At 40.7% G+C, this 14,351-nt stretch overlaps 1 protein-coding gene across 7 annotated transcripts in view; it reads left to right on the top strand.

Moving 5' to 3' along the window:
- The window catches only part of CC2D2A (coiled-coil and C2 domain containing 2A), a 226,121-nt gene that overhangs the window by 117,146 nt on the left and 94,624 nt on the right, over window positions 1–14,351 (top strand). For all 7 annotated transcript variants that reach the window (XM_039343481.1, XM_039343479.1, XM_039343478.1 and 4 more), the window contains 3 exons: window positions 7,285–7,441; window positions 8,541–8,779; window positions 13,566–13,743. In XM_039343481.1, coding sequence (XP_039199415.1) covers window positions 7,285–7,441; window positions 8,541–8,779; window positions 13,566–13,743 — 574 coding nt within the window. The remainder of the gene's footprint in view (window positions 1–7,284; window positions 7,442–8,540; window positions 8,780–13,565; window positions 13,744–14,351) is intronic.

Here is a 14,351-nt window from a genome sequence, read left to right as displayed (position 1 = left end):
AAACCAAGCATTTATCAACCAAAGAACCCTCCAAGACTGCTGAGCGAGAGGCCTCAAGGAGACACCAGGCACTGGAGCAAGAGTTCTCCAAAGCACAAAGGCTCAGGTCCAGAGAAGCTGAATTGGTTCCCCCTGCTTCTCTGGCCAGCTCACCTTATGAGCCCTCACTGGTGCCGTCTTATCAAGCCCCCAGGGCAGGGTCTCCTCAAGGGGGAACTGAACAGGTCAGTCTATCTGCCCCTAGACAACATATCCCTATATCCCCTCTGCCAGGGCCTTCCATTTCTCCTGCTAACATTAGTACGCATACTCCTGAGACCACCGCTGCTGGTGTGCCTTCAGCTGAGCGATCCTTATGGGCTCAACAGTTTCAGAGCTTTATGCACCAGGCCTTCAATCAATTCATGTCTTCTTCCTTAGCAGCTGGTCCCTCACAGGTTTCACCTTCTCCACCCTTGCCCGCAGACCGCACTGGACGTCCCCAGTCAGCGGGTTCAGGTATTTCTGAGACTTCATCTCAGTTTGGGGAGACTGAATCTGTTGACCTGGTGACAACTGAAGGACCTATGTCTGAGGATGAGGAGGTAAATCAGGATCCAACCCCAACATCGGGGCTTTTTGATCCAAACCTATTCAAATCTCTTTTGTTAAAAGCCTGCACAACAGCCAACCTGGTCTCGGAGCAGGAACCCAAGCCATCTACCTCGGCTGCACAAGAGTCAAACCCTTTGTTTGTTAGAAAGGTGGTAGAGGAAAAACAAGTTCCTTGTCCAGCTGTTTTCCACGAGACGATGGAAAAAGAGTGGACCTCACTGGCCACCCTACCCTCTCCTAACAGCACAGAAAAGAGATTGTATAATGTATCTTCTGCATTCTCTTCCCTTCTAGAGGTTCCCACAGTGGACGCTCCATTAACATCTTTGTTCTCCACATCCACTGTTCCTGGAGACATGGCCGAACATCTCAGATTAATACCAGTAAGAGTACAATGTTACCTGGACGATATAATCATTCAGTCCAGTTCATTCCACACTGCTCAACTAGATCTACAGACTACAATAGAGACACTTCAGAGACATGGCTTCTCAGTAAATTTCAAGAAGAGCCACACCACCCCTACCACTCGGATCTTGCATCTAGGGGCGGTGATAGATTCAGACCTATGCAAGGTCTACCTCTCCCAGGAACGCAGGGACGGTATCAGATCCTTAGTTCGCAGGATCCAGAGAGAGAAGGTAGTTCCCCTTGTCCAGTTGTCACAGCTGTTGGGGAAGATGATTTCTTGCCTAGGAATAGTGCCGTGGGCCAGTCTTCATTCCAGACATCTACAATGGTTCCTGCTTCCCTTCCAGAAGCGGAACATGAGTGCCTCCACACGGAAGGTGAGAGTTCCGTACCACACTCTACAGTCACTCAGATGGTGGGGGTCACCAGCCATACACAAGGGGACATTCTTCAAGGAGCCTCACAGACTTATCCTGACCACGGACGCCAGTCTGTTCGGTTGGGGAGCGCACATGCAGACACATATGGCTCAGGGTCAATGGTCCAAGCACGACCTCACGCACAATATAAATTGGCTAGAACTCAGGGCAATACACTTGGCTCTTTGCCAGTTCTCCAACATAGTGAAGGGGAATCATTGTCCGTCAGACAATGTCGCAGCCAAGGCTCATATCAACAGACAGGGAGGGACCAAATCTTGGTCCCTCATGCAGGAGGCCCTAGCATTGGGTCTGTGGGCAGAATCCCATCTGAAATCCATCAGAGCAGAACACATTTCCGGGGAGGAGAATCATCAGGCAGATTCTCTAAGCAGGGCGACGATAGACCACTCGGAGTGGCGATTGGAACCGAACCTCTTCAGGGAAATATCGGAGAGGTTCGGGCAGCCTCAGGTAGACCTGTTTGCTTTGCCAGCAAATGCTCAGCTTCCCAGGTATTTCACGTGGTTTCCGTCACGGGGGGTGGAGGGAACGGACGCGCTACGCAGCAGATGGCCCAAGGGACTTCTGTATGCCTTCCCTCCACTTCCCCTGATTCCAGCTGTCATCAGGAAACTCCTATTAGAGGGGGCAGAATTAATCTTGCTGGTCCCACATTGGCCAAGGCATCCTTGGTTTGCAGATCTCGTGGACCTATCGATCTCCCCACCTTGGAAGATTCCAGCAGATCGCATCTCCCTCAGTCAGGGTCAGCTCCAACATCCGGACCCGCAGTGGCTTCAACTAGCTGCTTGGCACTTGAAAGGGAGAGCTTAATTAGACAGTCCTATTCGATTGGAGTGATTGCTATAATTCAAGCCTCCAGACGTCCCTCCACTAACAGGATCTACGATGCCACGTGGAAAAGTTTCTGTGCATGGTGTAACACCAGGAGGGTCAACCCACTGGCTACCACCATTCCGATATTATTGGACTACCTTTTAGACGGACTAAACAGGGGACTGTCTCACAATACCATCCGTAGGCAGATCGCAGCATTATCCACGGTCCTCATTTGCGAGGATCAGGTACAGCTATCTCATCATCCAGCTGTTACGGCCTTCCTTAAGGGAGCCGTTAATACAGGTCCTCCTGTAGTACACAGATATCCCACATGGGACCTGCCAAGGGTTCTGCAGGTTCTTACCAGTTCACCATTTGAACCCATCAGATCTTGTTCACTACACTTCCTTTCATTGAAAGTAGCCTTTTTGATAGCCATCACCTCAGCAAGACGCATCTCGGAACTTGCTGCACTCTCGATCAGGGAGGATCTTTGTGTTTTTCTGGATGACAGAGTGATCCTAAAATTGGACCCTTCTTTCATTCCGAAAGTCAATACTAGCTTCCACAGGTATCAAGATCTGATTCTTCCGGACTTTTGTCCGCGACCTTCTCACCGTCTTGAAAGATTGTGGCATACATTAGACGTACGCAGGGCTTTGCATCACTATGTGAAGCGAACCGCTGCATTTCGTAGATCGGAGGCCTTGTTTGTGTCTTTCCAACCTTCTTCCATGGGTCTGAAAGTATCATCCTCAACCATTGGTAGATGGATTAGGGCCTGCATCTCTCACGCTTACAGGACTCAGTCTCTTCCTGTTCCTCCTCACATCACTGCTCATTCTACATGTAGCGCTGCTACATCTGCGGCCTGGTCCACTCAGGCCTCGATTGAGGAAATTTGCAGGGCAGTCACCTGGGCTTCCCCCTCTTCATTTATAAGGCATTACAAGCTTGATAAATTCGCTGCCTCAGACGCATCCTTCGGCAGAAGGGTTCTGCAGCAGGTAGTCCCTACGCATGAGCCACAAGCCTAGACTTCCCTCCCGACAGGGACACGGGTGGCTTTGGTATGTCCCAATCGGTGGATGCTACATCTATCATGCTGGAGAAGGGGCGTTGTCTTACCTGAACGCCTTTTCTCAGCATGAAGATGTAGCATCCACACCCACCCTTAACACTTAGTCTAGGCAGATTTTTTTCAGGAGGAGCTACTGTGTCGGACCTAATGAATGCTTCGCCTCGACAAAACTGGGAAAGGAGCGCCCAAGGGAGGCGTGGCTAAAGTTTGGTCTTAGTCTAAATCTGAGCAGGAGGGCTTTGATTACCCAATCGGTGGATGCTACATCTTCATGCTGAGAAAAGGCGTTCAGGTAAGACAACGCCCCTTTCAAGTTCAGACCTTTGGACTACTTACCTCACAATATTTCATAGTTATCTAGGATAACCTAGACAACATGCAGAACTACCCTTCCTATACTGTGAGATATAATCAGTCAGTCAGTCAGTCAGTCAGTCAGTCAGTCAGTCAGTCAAAGAAGCTGACATTTGCAAACAAAAAATTGATTGTTTCCGTAATCCTTTTGTTTCCCTTCAAGCATTTGTAAGAAGGAATGTCCAAAGGGACAATGAAAGGGGTGCCTCTTAATTTTGTACCTCATAAAGAATTATCAGGAAAGAATTGAATTTTTTGAGGAAAAAAGGGCAACATAAAATTTTTAGGGTTGAAGGAATGATATTTCATGTTTGTGCTTTCAAGAAAGAAGATTGGGCAAAATCAACAAGCCATGATAGCAACTGAGACAGAGAACCTTTCTGGCATTTATTTCTCCCACTTGCTGCACCCACTATTTTTTAGAGTTAACACACACATTCTGAATAAAGCCAATATTGACCATGTGAAAAATGCACCATGTGTTAGAATATAGTATACCTAGAGAAGAAAAAAATCCCAGGAAAAGATGAAATTAGACAGAAATTGAATTACAAAAGACTTTAAAATTTTACATCAAATTAAGCTATTACAGCAACAACTGTCTATATTAACAGTTCAAGAAATAGAAATAAAACTGAATTATGTAAAGCAAAGACACTTTGTATTTGCAAATAAACCATGAAGATGGTTGGCATATAAACTAAGAAAGGAAAGGGAAAAGAGAATGATGGAGAAAATTTGTGAAAGCAACAATGTAATAATAGACTGAGCTTATTAAAAAGTCTTTTCCTAATTTTTATTCCAATTTGTATAAAAAGCAGGACGCAGATATGTCTAAAATAGACGCATATCTTTTAAGACAACAGTTGCCTAAACTTTTACAAACTCAGAGACAACTTTTGAATGACTCAGTAACTGTCTTTGAAATATCAGAAGCTATTAAAAAAATGAAATCAGGTAAAGCTCCAGGTCCAGATGGCCTTACAAGCCAATGTTATAAATGCTTCAAAGATAAACTTCTTCAGCCACTAAAGGATAGAATGAATGATATATTACAGGGGGGAAAGATACCGCAGATGTGGAAAGAAGCCAATATTGTGTTGCTACCAAAGGACAGTCAAGATGCTACGAAAATAAAGAATTACAGACCAATCTCATTAAACAAGGACTATAAACTCTTTGCTATAGTTTTGATTACAGATTAAAGAAGTTTTTACAGGCATATATTCACAAAGACCAATCTGGCCTTATGCAAAAAGACAGTTTTGACAAACGGATAACATAAGGACTGTTTTGAATATTATTGAATATTTACAATATAATGAGAAACAGGCAATTCTAGTACATGCAAGGTCAGCCTTTGACAATCTAAATTGGACTTTTATGCTTAAAGTGCTAGAAGAAATGGACTTTGGAGAATTTTATTCAAGGGGTCAAAGTTGTTTATATGTCACAGCAAGCAAAAATTATTAGTAACAGTGATTTAACTAATTCATGTGAAATTCAAAAGGGTACGAGACAAGGATGTCCCTTGCCTCCGTTGTTTGTTTTTGTGTTGGAAGTTTTGAACAGAGAGATCAGGCAAAATGAGAAAATAACAGGTACAGTATAAGTATCAAGAAGAAAGTTTATAAATTGAGGGCATTTGCTGATGATTTGGTTACATTTTTGCAAGACCCGCCAAAATAATATAGAATATTTGATGAGGAAATTAAATGAGTTTAGGGTTTTAGTGGTTTTAAAATAAACAGCAAACAACAATGCTGAATATGACCTCACAGGATTGTGATATATTAACTAAAAGATCTGGTTTTAGGGTTGAGAAAAAGATGAAATATTTGGGGCTTTTATTGAGAAACACAAACTGTTTCAAAATAACTATGTGCCTCTCTGGAATGATATTAAAAAGGACTTATTAAGATGGGATTGCATTTATCATAACTGGGTAGAATTTCTGAAAATTAACATGAACATCTTACTAAAGATGCTTGTTTTGTTTCAGGTGTTACCAATACTTGCAACTGATACCCCCTTTAAACAATGGTAGAGGGATATTTTAAAGTTTATACGGCAAGGGAAAAACTAAGAATTAGATATAAACTACTGCAAGATGTTAAGGAGAGAGGGGGTTTACCAGATTTGAAACTGTATTTTGATGCTTGTTGTTTGGTCTGGTTAAAGAGTGAGTGGACCTCCAGAATAAGAGGCTACTTGATTTAAAGGTCATGAATTAAGATTTGGATGGCACGGTTATTTATGGTATGACAAAGTTAAAGTAAATGTTGATTTTAACAATCACTTTGTTAGACTTGCCATTCTAACAGTTTGGAATAAATATAAGGTTCCCTATGAGGATGCCTCTTTGGGTGTCAGCCAGGAGGGCTTTTTAAAGAAAAGAAATGGTGGCGAAGCCAGACTGGTGGACTTATGGTAAAATAATAACTTTTAATTTTGATGATCCTATCCTCAAGTCTAAGGAAGAGCTAGAATCAGGACGTGCCTGCCATTGGTTTACATATTTACAACTGAAAGAAAGAATTAAATTAGACAAAAAAGAGCAATGGGTTTCACTCTGTTAAAAATAAATTGGAAATCCTACTGTGTGATAGTGATGAACCATATCATTGATGTAAAATATTATTGAATTTGGAAAGTGAATAAGTAAAGCATTGTATGATTCAGTGGTCAAGGAACTTTAGATATAATGTAGAGCTTGAATAATGGGAGAATATGTGGGCGATAGATTTAAATTTTACATTAAATTACAGTTTAAAAGAACATTTTTATAAGATGAAGTATCATTGATACTTAATACCACATAAGTTATCAAGAATGTATAAAGGCATTTCAAACGAATGTTGGAAATGCAAATGTAAACAAGGGAATTTTTATCATTTATGGTGGACATGTCATAAAGCAAAGAAATATCGGAGTAGGATTCATATTCAAATACATAAGATTCTTAAAGTGAATATAAAGATAAAACCAGAAACTTTTCTTCTGGGTTTAATGGGAAAAGACTTGGGGGGGGGGGATTGGAAGTTTGATGTTATATATGTTGATGGCAGCAAGATTACTTTACGCACAAAAATGGAAGGACGCTTTAATCCCCACAAAGGATGAATGGTTGCAAAAGCTAATGGAGTTAGCAGAGATGGCTAAATTGATTGCTTTGATAAAAGAAAAAACACAAGTACTTTTGTTTCTACTTGGAAACTGCTTCTGGACTTTGTGCTTGAGGTGGAAAAAAGTGAAACTGATTTTGGGTTTTATTGATTAGATAGATCTGTTATAGAAATGGCTAGTTTATACTATTAATGTAAAAGTAAAAAGTTGAGGTTTGATGTTACTTCTTATTTTACTGCCCCCAAGGGAGTTGGAAGTCAATGCCTTTTCTTTCTTTTCCCTTTTTTTCTACACTTTTCCCTTTTCCCTCCCCTATTTTTCCTATTATTTGCTTTTGTATTTTTGTATTTTATATTATAAGCTAATAAAAAGGATTGACGTGGCATGGCAAAAAATAAGAATGTAGTATACCAACACTGTTTTTATTTATGGCTTTGTTTTTATTACTATTTGAAGGGAAGAAGTTGACCTGAAGTTGGATGAAAAGGCCTATGAGGCAGAAATTCGGGCTGAAATAGATGAATTACTAGAAGAAAATAGTGAAGAGTATGAAAAGAAAATGGATGAATATAAAATTGAATTTCGAGCATGGAAATCATGGAAGAAGGCACAGGTCTGAGTCAGCATCATTGTGGGTGGGAAGTGTTTTTTGTTCACATACTATGTTGGCTAATGTGGGAAAGAGATTGGGCATGGCCTTGGTTGTCTAGCACAGTATTTCTCAACTCTGGTAGCTTTAAAATATGCGTACTTCAACACCTTGCTAGCTGGAGAATTCTGGGAGTTGAAGTCCACACAACTTAAGATGCCATAGTTGAGAAAGACTGGTTTAGAGATGGCCAATGTAGGCAATGGTGTCCTGGATGATTAGCTATGACATAGAATGAATCATTTTTGCACTCTGTTCTTTCAGCCTGTCACAGTGTTAATACAGACAAGAGCCAAATCTACTTAATCCTCTCCATATGAATCTAATCAACACTAGGAGGGTGCTTTCTATGCTATTATTTACCATGATTGTCAAATGTTAGTGGCAGTGTGTTTCATACTAGATTCAATCCCCCCTCACTACATAAGCTCAGTCTGTCTTTCTATCAGCCCAGTCTTTTATAAGAGGATTGTAATCATCTGAAAAATAAGAGTGCTGTGTATATTTTTCTTCAGCTCCTGAAAGAAAAGCAGAATATATATCTAATTAAAAAATAAAGTTCATGTTCTACATCAAAGCCACTGTTAACCCAAAGGTGCTTTTTCAAAAGGCAAACGGACTTCCTTGTTTTTTTTTCTTTGAAAACGTTTTGCTTCTCATCCATGAAGCTTCTTCAGGTCCCTTCTTGGATGAAACGTGAAACATCTTCAAAGAAAAAACCAAGGAAGTCCAGTTGCCATTTGGAAAAAAACCTTTGGGATAACCATGACCTGCATGATTGAGAGTCTCCATCATCAGTAAGCCATTTTTAAGGATAAAATAGGAATTTATTCCTAGGAATAAATTTCTAGAATTTGTTCGTTGGAATATATTCTTAAATTCCAAGATTTAAAAAACAAGTAATTATATACTTGTAATAATAGAATAACTGTAGTAAAAATTATTAACACCCAGCCACCAAATGAATTATTTATCACATTCATTTATCAAATAATTAGAGATAAAAAATGGTCAGTCCAACAAAAGACCCACCAAAATCAAATACATCTTTTCACTCATATAGAAAAATCGAAAGAAACAAAAAAAGAAATCAAATCAACACTTGGAAGATGAAGAAGATGAAGGATCTGAGCAAATGGAGGAACCTCTGAAGCCTCTTCCACCTCTCCCAGTTGACCAACAGCAGGTGGAGCTGCAAGTTCGCAGAAGAGCTGCTGAGAACCGAAGACAGCCTGGAGAACCAGTTCTAATCCCCGAGTTAAGCTTGGTGGGGAGCATCACTCCGAATGAGGCTTGTCCTAGGTGAGCCATATTAGCATAAAATCAAAATATCACTAGAATCTAGTTACAATTAAAACCAGTCCCGAGCTTCGTGACAATTTTTTTCTTGACTTTTTTTTTTTCAGTACAGGAGGGCTTCTGCTGCTCAAAATCCCTGGGCATAGTATACACCAGGGTCTTTTAAGGCTTTGCAGATCAACTCAGCACCCTAAATTGTGCCTACTAGGAAATCAGCAGTCAGTTACCTAAGTGTCAAACCACAATCCCCTGAGCACCACATTCTTTTATATTATTTTATGACATTTCTAACTGCCCAGAGTCAGTTCCGCAGGATCACATCTTCCATCTAATTTCCCAAAAGTTCACCAAAGCAACCAAAGCATGCTTGATTGAAAGAGTCCAGATAATTAATTTCATTCAAGTGCAGCAAGAGGTATGGAGCCATTTTCTTAATTATTTATTTTTATTCAGAAATGGAAGATTGGAGATCGGCCTGTAATTACAAAGCTCCCAGACCCAGATGGATTTTTTTTCAGTTATGGTCTTATAGCTGCCTCTTTTAAGTCATGTTGGAGAAACACAACAATTTCTAAATGAGATGCATGTTCTTAACATTGGCTTATCTGCCAATGTATTGAAGATTCTGTTTACATGTTGATAATAATAATTAAAACATTCAAATATTTGCTCCTTCTCATTTTATATAAACTGGAAATGGTCACTTTTTTGAAAAGTCAGTAGAAAGCTAAGATTTGAAAATGTTGCTGACTCTCCAAATCAGTTCTTAAGATGTTTATTTTTAGAATGCCTGGAATGGCAGCCAGATGTTTGAAAGTAAAGACTGTTCATTCATACCAGAAACTTAGCTAGGGATCATTCTGTTTTCAGTCCCACCGTTGTGGGCCAAAAAGCATTTGAAGATAATATTACCAGTATTCAGCAGGCAGGATGTGATTTTTCCTATTTTTCAATTGAAAATTTCCTTGTTGCAAAAGAAAACAAAACAAAAAAAGCAATTTCAGCCTTTCCTCCTCCAAAGAAGCAATATTGTGGCCTTTCGGGCCATGTCTTTGGCAGCTGTTCTGCAGCTAGCCTCTATTTTTCAAGATGGCAGAATGTGTACCTAAGGTAGTGATGCATAATGTTATTTTGGAGTAAGCCTGTGCTTTAGAACTTTTATAATGGGGGGGGGTGGTTTCCTCCAAAATACATGTCTGATGTTGGCAGTTGAGTTTTTTCCCTCCTCTCTAGAAGTCTCTTGTCTCTGTATTTGTAGATGAAGTCAATTATTCTATTTCCATAGAAATTATTCTATTTCTCAGGGCTTTTCAACCTTTTCACCGATTGTACCACTTTTAGAATATGGCAACATTTGAGTACCACCAGTCACCTAGCGAGGTGTCAAAAACTTAATCAAAAAAAAAAATTGAAAAAAGTGTTAAAGTACAGGTAATCCTTGACTTACAACAGTTTGCTTAGTGACTGTTCAAAGTTACAACGGTACTGAAAAAAGTGACTTATGACCATTTTTCACACTTATGACTGTTGCAACATACCCAGGGTCATGTGATTTACATTTCAATGTTTGGCAACTGATTCATATTTATGATGATCACATTGTTCCAGGGTCATGTGATCGCCTTTTGCAATCTTCTGACAAGCAAAGTTAGTGGAGGAAACCAGATTCACTTAACAACCATGTTACTAATTTAATCTCTCTCTCCCTCTTTCTTTCTCCCTCTCAGTCTCCCTTTCTTTCTCTCTCTCCCTCTCTCTTTCTCTCTCCCTCTCTCTCCCTTTCTCTCCCCTTCTATTTCTCTCTCCTTCTCTCCTTCTTTCTCCTTCTCTCCCTTTCTCTCTCTCCCTCTCTCTATTTCTCTCTCCCTTTCTTTCTCTCTATTTCTCTCTCTCCCCCTCTCTCTCCCTATCTCTCCCTCCCTCTCTTTCTCTCTCTCCCTATCTCTCCCTCTCTTTTTCTCTCTCTCCCTCTTTCTCTTTCCCTCCCTCTCTCCCTTTCTTTCTCTCTCCCTCTCTGTATTTCTCTCTTCCTCTTTCTTTCTCCCTCTTTGTCTTTCTCTCCCTCCCTCTCTCCCTTTCTCTCTCCTTCTCTTTCTCCCTTTTTCTCTCTCTTCCTCCCTCTCTCTCTCTCTCTCTTCCTCTTTTCCTCCCTCCGTCTCTCTCTCTCGGATTGGGGATCGATTTGGAGGCACGGAGGGGAGGGGAGCAGCAGAGGGCTGCCCTTGTGACTTTGAAGTGGCCACCTTTGGAAGCACCAATGCTGCTCCAGCCAGATTCGAGCTGGGCAGAGTGGGCAATGGGAGAGGAGTGGGTCGATCATCTTACTGGCAGTCGGGACTCCGGTGCGCCTTCCCGGCTTGCGGGGCCTACAGTATCAGGAGCCCCGCGAGGGGGCAAGCCGGCATGAAGAGCCAAACCCTTTCTGAGAGGGAGGGACACGTTGAGGGAGCCAGCCAATCACAGGACGTAGATTCTGATGGATGGCTGGCCTGAGCCAATGAGGCGCCAGAGGACTAGGAGCCATAGTTGAAGGCTGAAACGCCTTCAGCTGTAACTGCTCGCACGTGTTTGTGTGTGTGTGTGTGAGTACGCTGACCTGGATCAATGTTGCTTTCCAGGTGACAGGCGCTTCTTCAGGACTCAGCAGATGCGCCAGGATCAATGCCGCTTTCCAGGAGATTAGTGCTTCTTCGGGGCTCAGGAGAAGCACCAGGATCAGCTCCGGAAGAAGTGCCAATCAGGCAGAAAGGGGAGCTGATCCTGGCGCTTCCCCTGAGCTCTCACGGCCCTGGAGAAGTGCCGATCAGGCGAAAAGGGACGCTGATTCTGGCGCTTCCCCTGAGCTCTCACGGCCTCAGAGAAGTGCCGATCAGGCGGAAAAGGGTGCTGATCCTGGCGCTTCCCCTGAGCTTTCATAGCCGCTTCACCTCATCCACTTTCCTTTTTTTTCCTTTTTTTTTTTTACATTTTTTCAACCGGTCCTATGCGTACCACCAGCCAGGTGCTTGCGTACCACTGGTTGAAAAGCCCTGGTTTATCTGATCCTTATTTATGGTCAATGGATGCTGTTTTTGATTATATGGACCTGTGCTTTCTGCATAATACCTCAGATACATTTTATTGCATTTTTGAACAGAATAGAAGAGAATAGAAAGGGACCTTGGAGGTCTTCTAGTCCAGCTCCCTGCTCAAACAGGAGAACCTGTATCATTTCAGACAAGTGATTGCCCAGTCTCTTCTTAAAACCCTCCAGTGATGGAGCACCCACGATTTCTGAGGGCAAGCTGTTCCACTGGTTAATTGTCCTCACTGTTAGGAACTTTCTCCTTAATTCCAAGTTGCTTCTCTCTTTGATCAGTTTCCAACCATTGTTTCTTGTCCTGCCCTCTAGTGCTTTGGATAATAATTTGACACCCTCTTCTTTGTGGCAGCCTCTCAAATACTGGAATACTGCTATCATGTCACCCCTATTTCTTCTTTTCTTTAGACTAGCCAAATCCAAGTCCCACAGCCATTCTTCATATGTTTAGTCTCCAGGCCTTTGATCATTTTAGTTGCTCTTCTCTGAACTTTTTCCAAAGTCTCAACATCTTTTTTGTAGTTTGGTGACCAAAATTAGTTGCAGTATTCCAGATGTGGTCTTACTAGGGTTTTATAAAGTGGTACTAATATTTCGCATGATCTTAATTCTTTGTCTCTGTTTATACAACCCAGGATTGTATTGGCTTTTTGGCTGCTGCTGCACACTGCTGGCTCATACTCAAGTGATCGTCCACTAGAACTCCAAGGTCCCTCTCACAGTTATTGTTTTTGAGCCAGGTCTCACCTAATCTGTACTTATACCTTTGATTTTTCCTGCCTAAATGTAAAACGTTGCTTTTCTCCACATTAAAATTCATTTTGTTAGATAGGACCCATTGTTCCAGTTTGTCAAGACCTTTTGGGATCCTGAGCTTGGCTCAGGATGTTGGCTATTCCTGCCAGTTTAGTGTTATCTGTCAGTTTGATGAGTTCCCCCTCTATTCCCTCATTTAAATTATTTATGAAGATATTAAAGAGTACTGGGCCTAAGATGGATCAAGATCAATATTGGATAATATTTAGCCCTTGTGCAGAGGGGAAAAATAGATCACACAACTGCATATTTTGAGCATAAGAGAGGAGCAAGTTATAAACTCCTAAATCCACTGCTCAGTCCAACAAGTTAAGCATATATATTTTAGATTTTAAGTTTGTATGTTCTATTCAATTGTTAGATAATTGGGACATCTTAGAGATGTGAAAAAGGGATTGTACAAACAGCATAGAGTGAAGATTATCTTATTTTAAACATATATTTTAGTTATCAAAATCTTATGAAACATTTCAAACACAAAACTGCCCAGACTTGCTGGAAGTTGGGCAACATATAAAATGAATAAATTACTTTGTTTGGTCACTCAGTCAGTTGTTCAGACAGGAGTTAGCATTTTTGTTCACCTATCAAATCCTTTCCAAGGACATCAGATAGCCAGATGTTGACGTTTGATGGTATTAAATTGTTGTAGGATGTAAGCTGTTCCAAATAAAACGGCCTTTTGCAATTGATTGATGTTGATTTTGTCAATGGTGTCGGTGATGTTCAACAGTGCGATTACACTCAAGGTGCCTAATACTATTGGTACTACTTTTGTTTTCTTTTGCCACAATCTTTCTGTTTTGTTATCTTCTCTAATTCTTTCTCTGCTATTCTTTATTATCATTCAAGCAATGTACATGTTTTATTTACTAGTTGTTAACCTGTTTGTAGAACTGAAGTTGCAAGACGTGAAGATGTGAAGAAAAGATGTCTCTTCTTAAAAGTTCTTCTTAATTCCAAAGAGGTATCTAGAACAGTTTCTCGGCAGATGAACTCCGACTTTAGAATTCATTTTGGGCAAATTTTTAATGTGCAAATATTCAATTGGCCAGAGAGTTTAAAATTGCAGGTAAGTTACTGTGTTAAACACATAGAGAAACAGTATAACATTAGTAGTCTTATCTATGGCAAGAGAAATGAAGAAATCCTAATTTCAGTCATTTAAATTTAGTTTCCACAGGAACTTAGTAATTTTTGGTCCATGGATTTAAATGATATAAGGTTTTTTTCATAATGAAATTCTGTTCGTGGATAAAGCTACCCTCACTTTCTTATATAGAATATAGGTTGTATGATCAATTTCTCTTGCTTTTATTTTTGTTCTTATTTATTTTGTACTTCTACACTGCTTGTATTACCATCTGTTTCAAACAAAATTCTTTAAAACTTTCACCCCAACTAGTTATGTATATACATTGATATAGAGCTTGTAAAGAATAAATCTCTATAATTTCCTGTTCATTTAATAGTATTCCTTTGAATACTGCTTGTGTATCCTCCACAGCTGCTGATTTTGGAGTCCGTGATTTAGTGGCTTTTGCTCCTTAAGAGCTGGATTCTCAAATGAGAATCACCTGCTTCTCTGCTTTCACTTGTCAGGGAAAGGAAGCCCATTTAATTACCATTCTAGTATATCCCAAGCTAGAGTATATATTTACAGTGTAATCCTGATATTAT

This window comes from Crotalus tigris, unplaced genomic scaffold (genome assembly GCF_016545835.1).
Source record: "Crotalus tigris isolate CLP2741 ecotype Arizona unplaced genomic scaffold, ASM1654583v1 scf7180000017855.1216408, whole genome shotgun sequence".
NCBI classification, from domain to species: Eukaryota; Metazoa; Chordata; class Lepidosauria; order Squamata; family Viperidae; genus Crotalus; species Crotalus tigris.
Note: the sequence above shows the minus strand (reverse complement) of the source record. Positions and strands in the feature narration are given on the sequence as shown.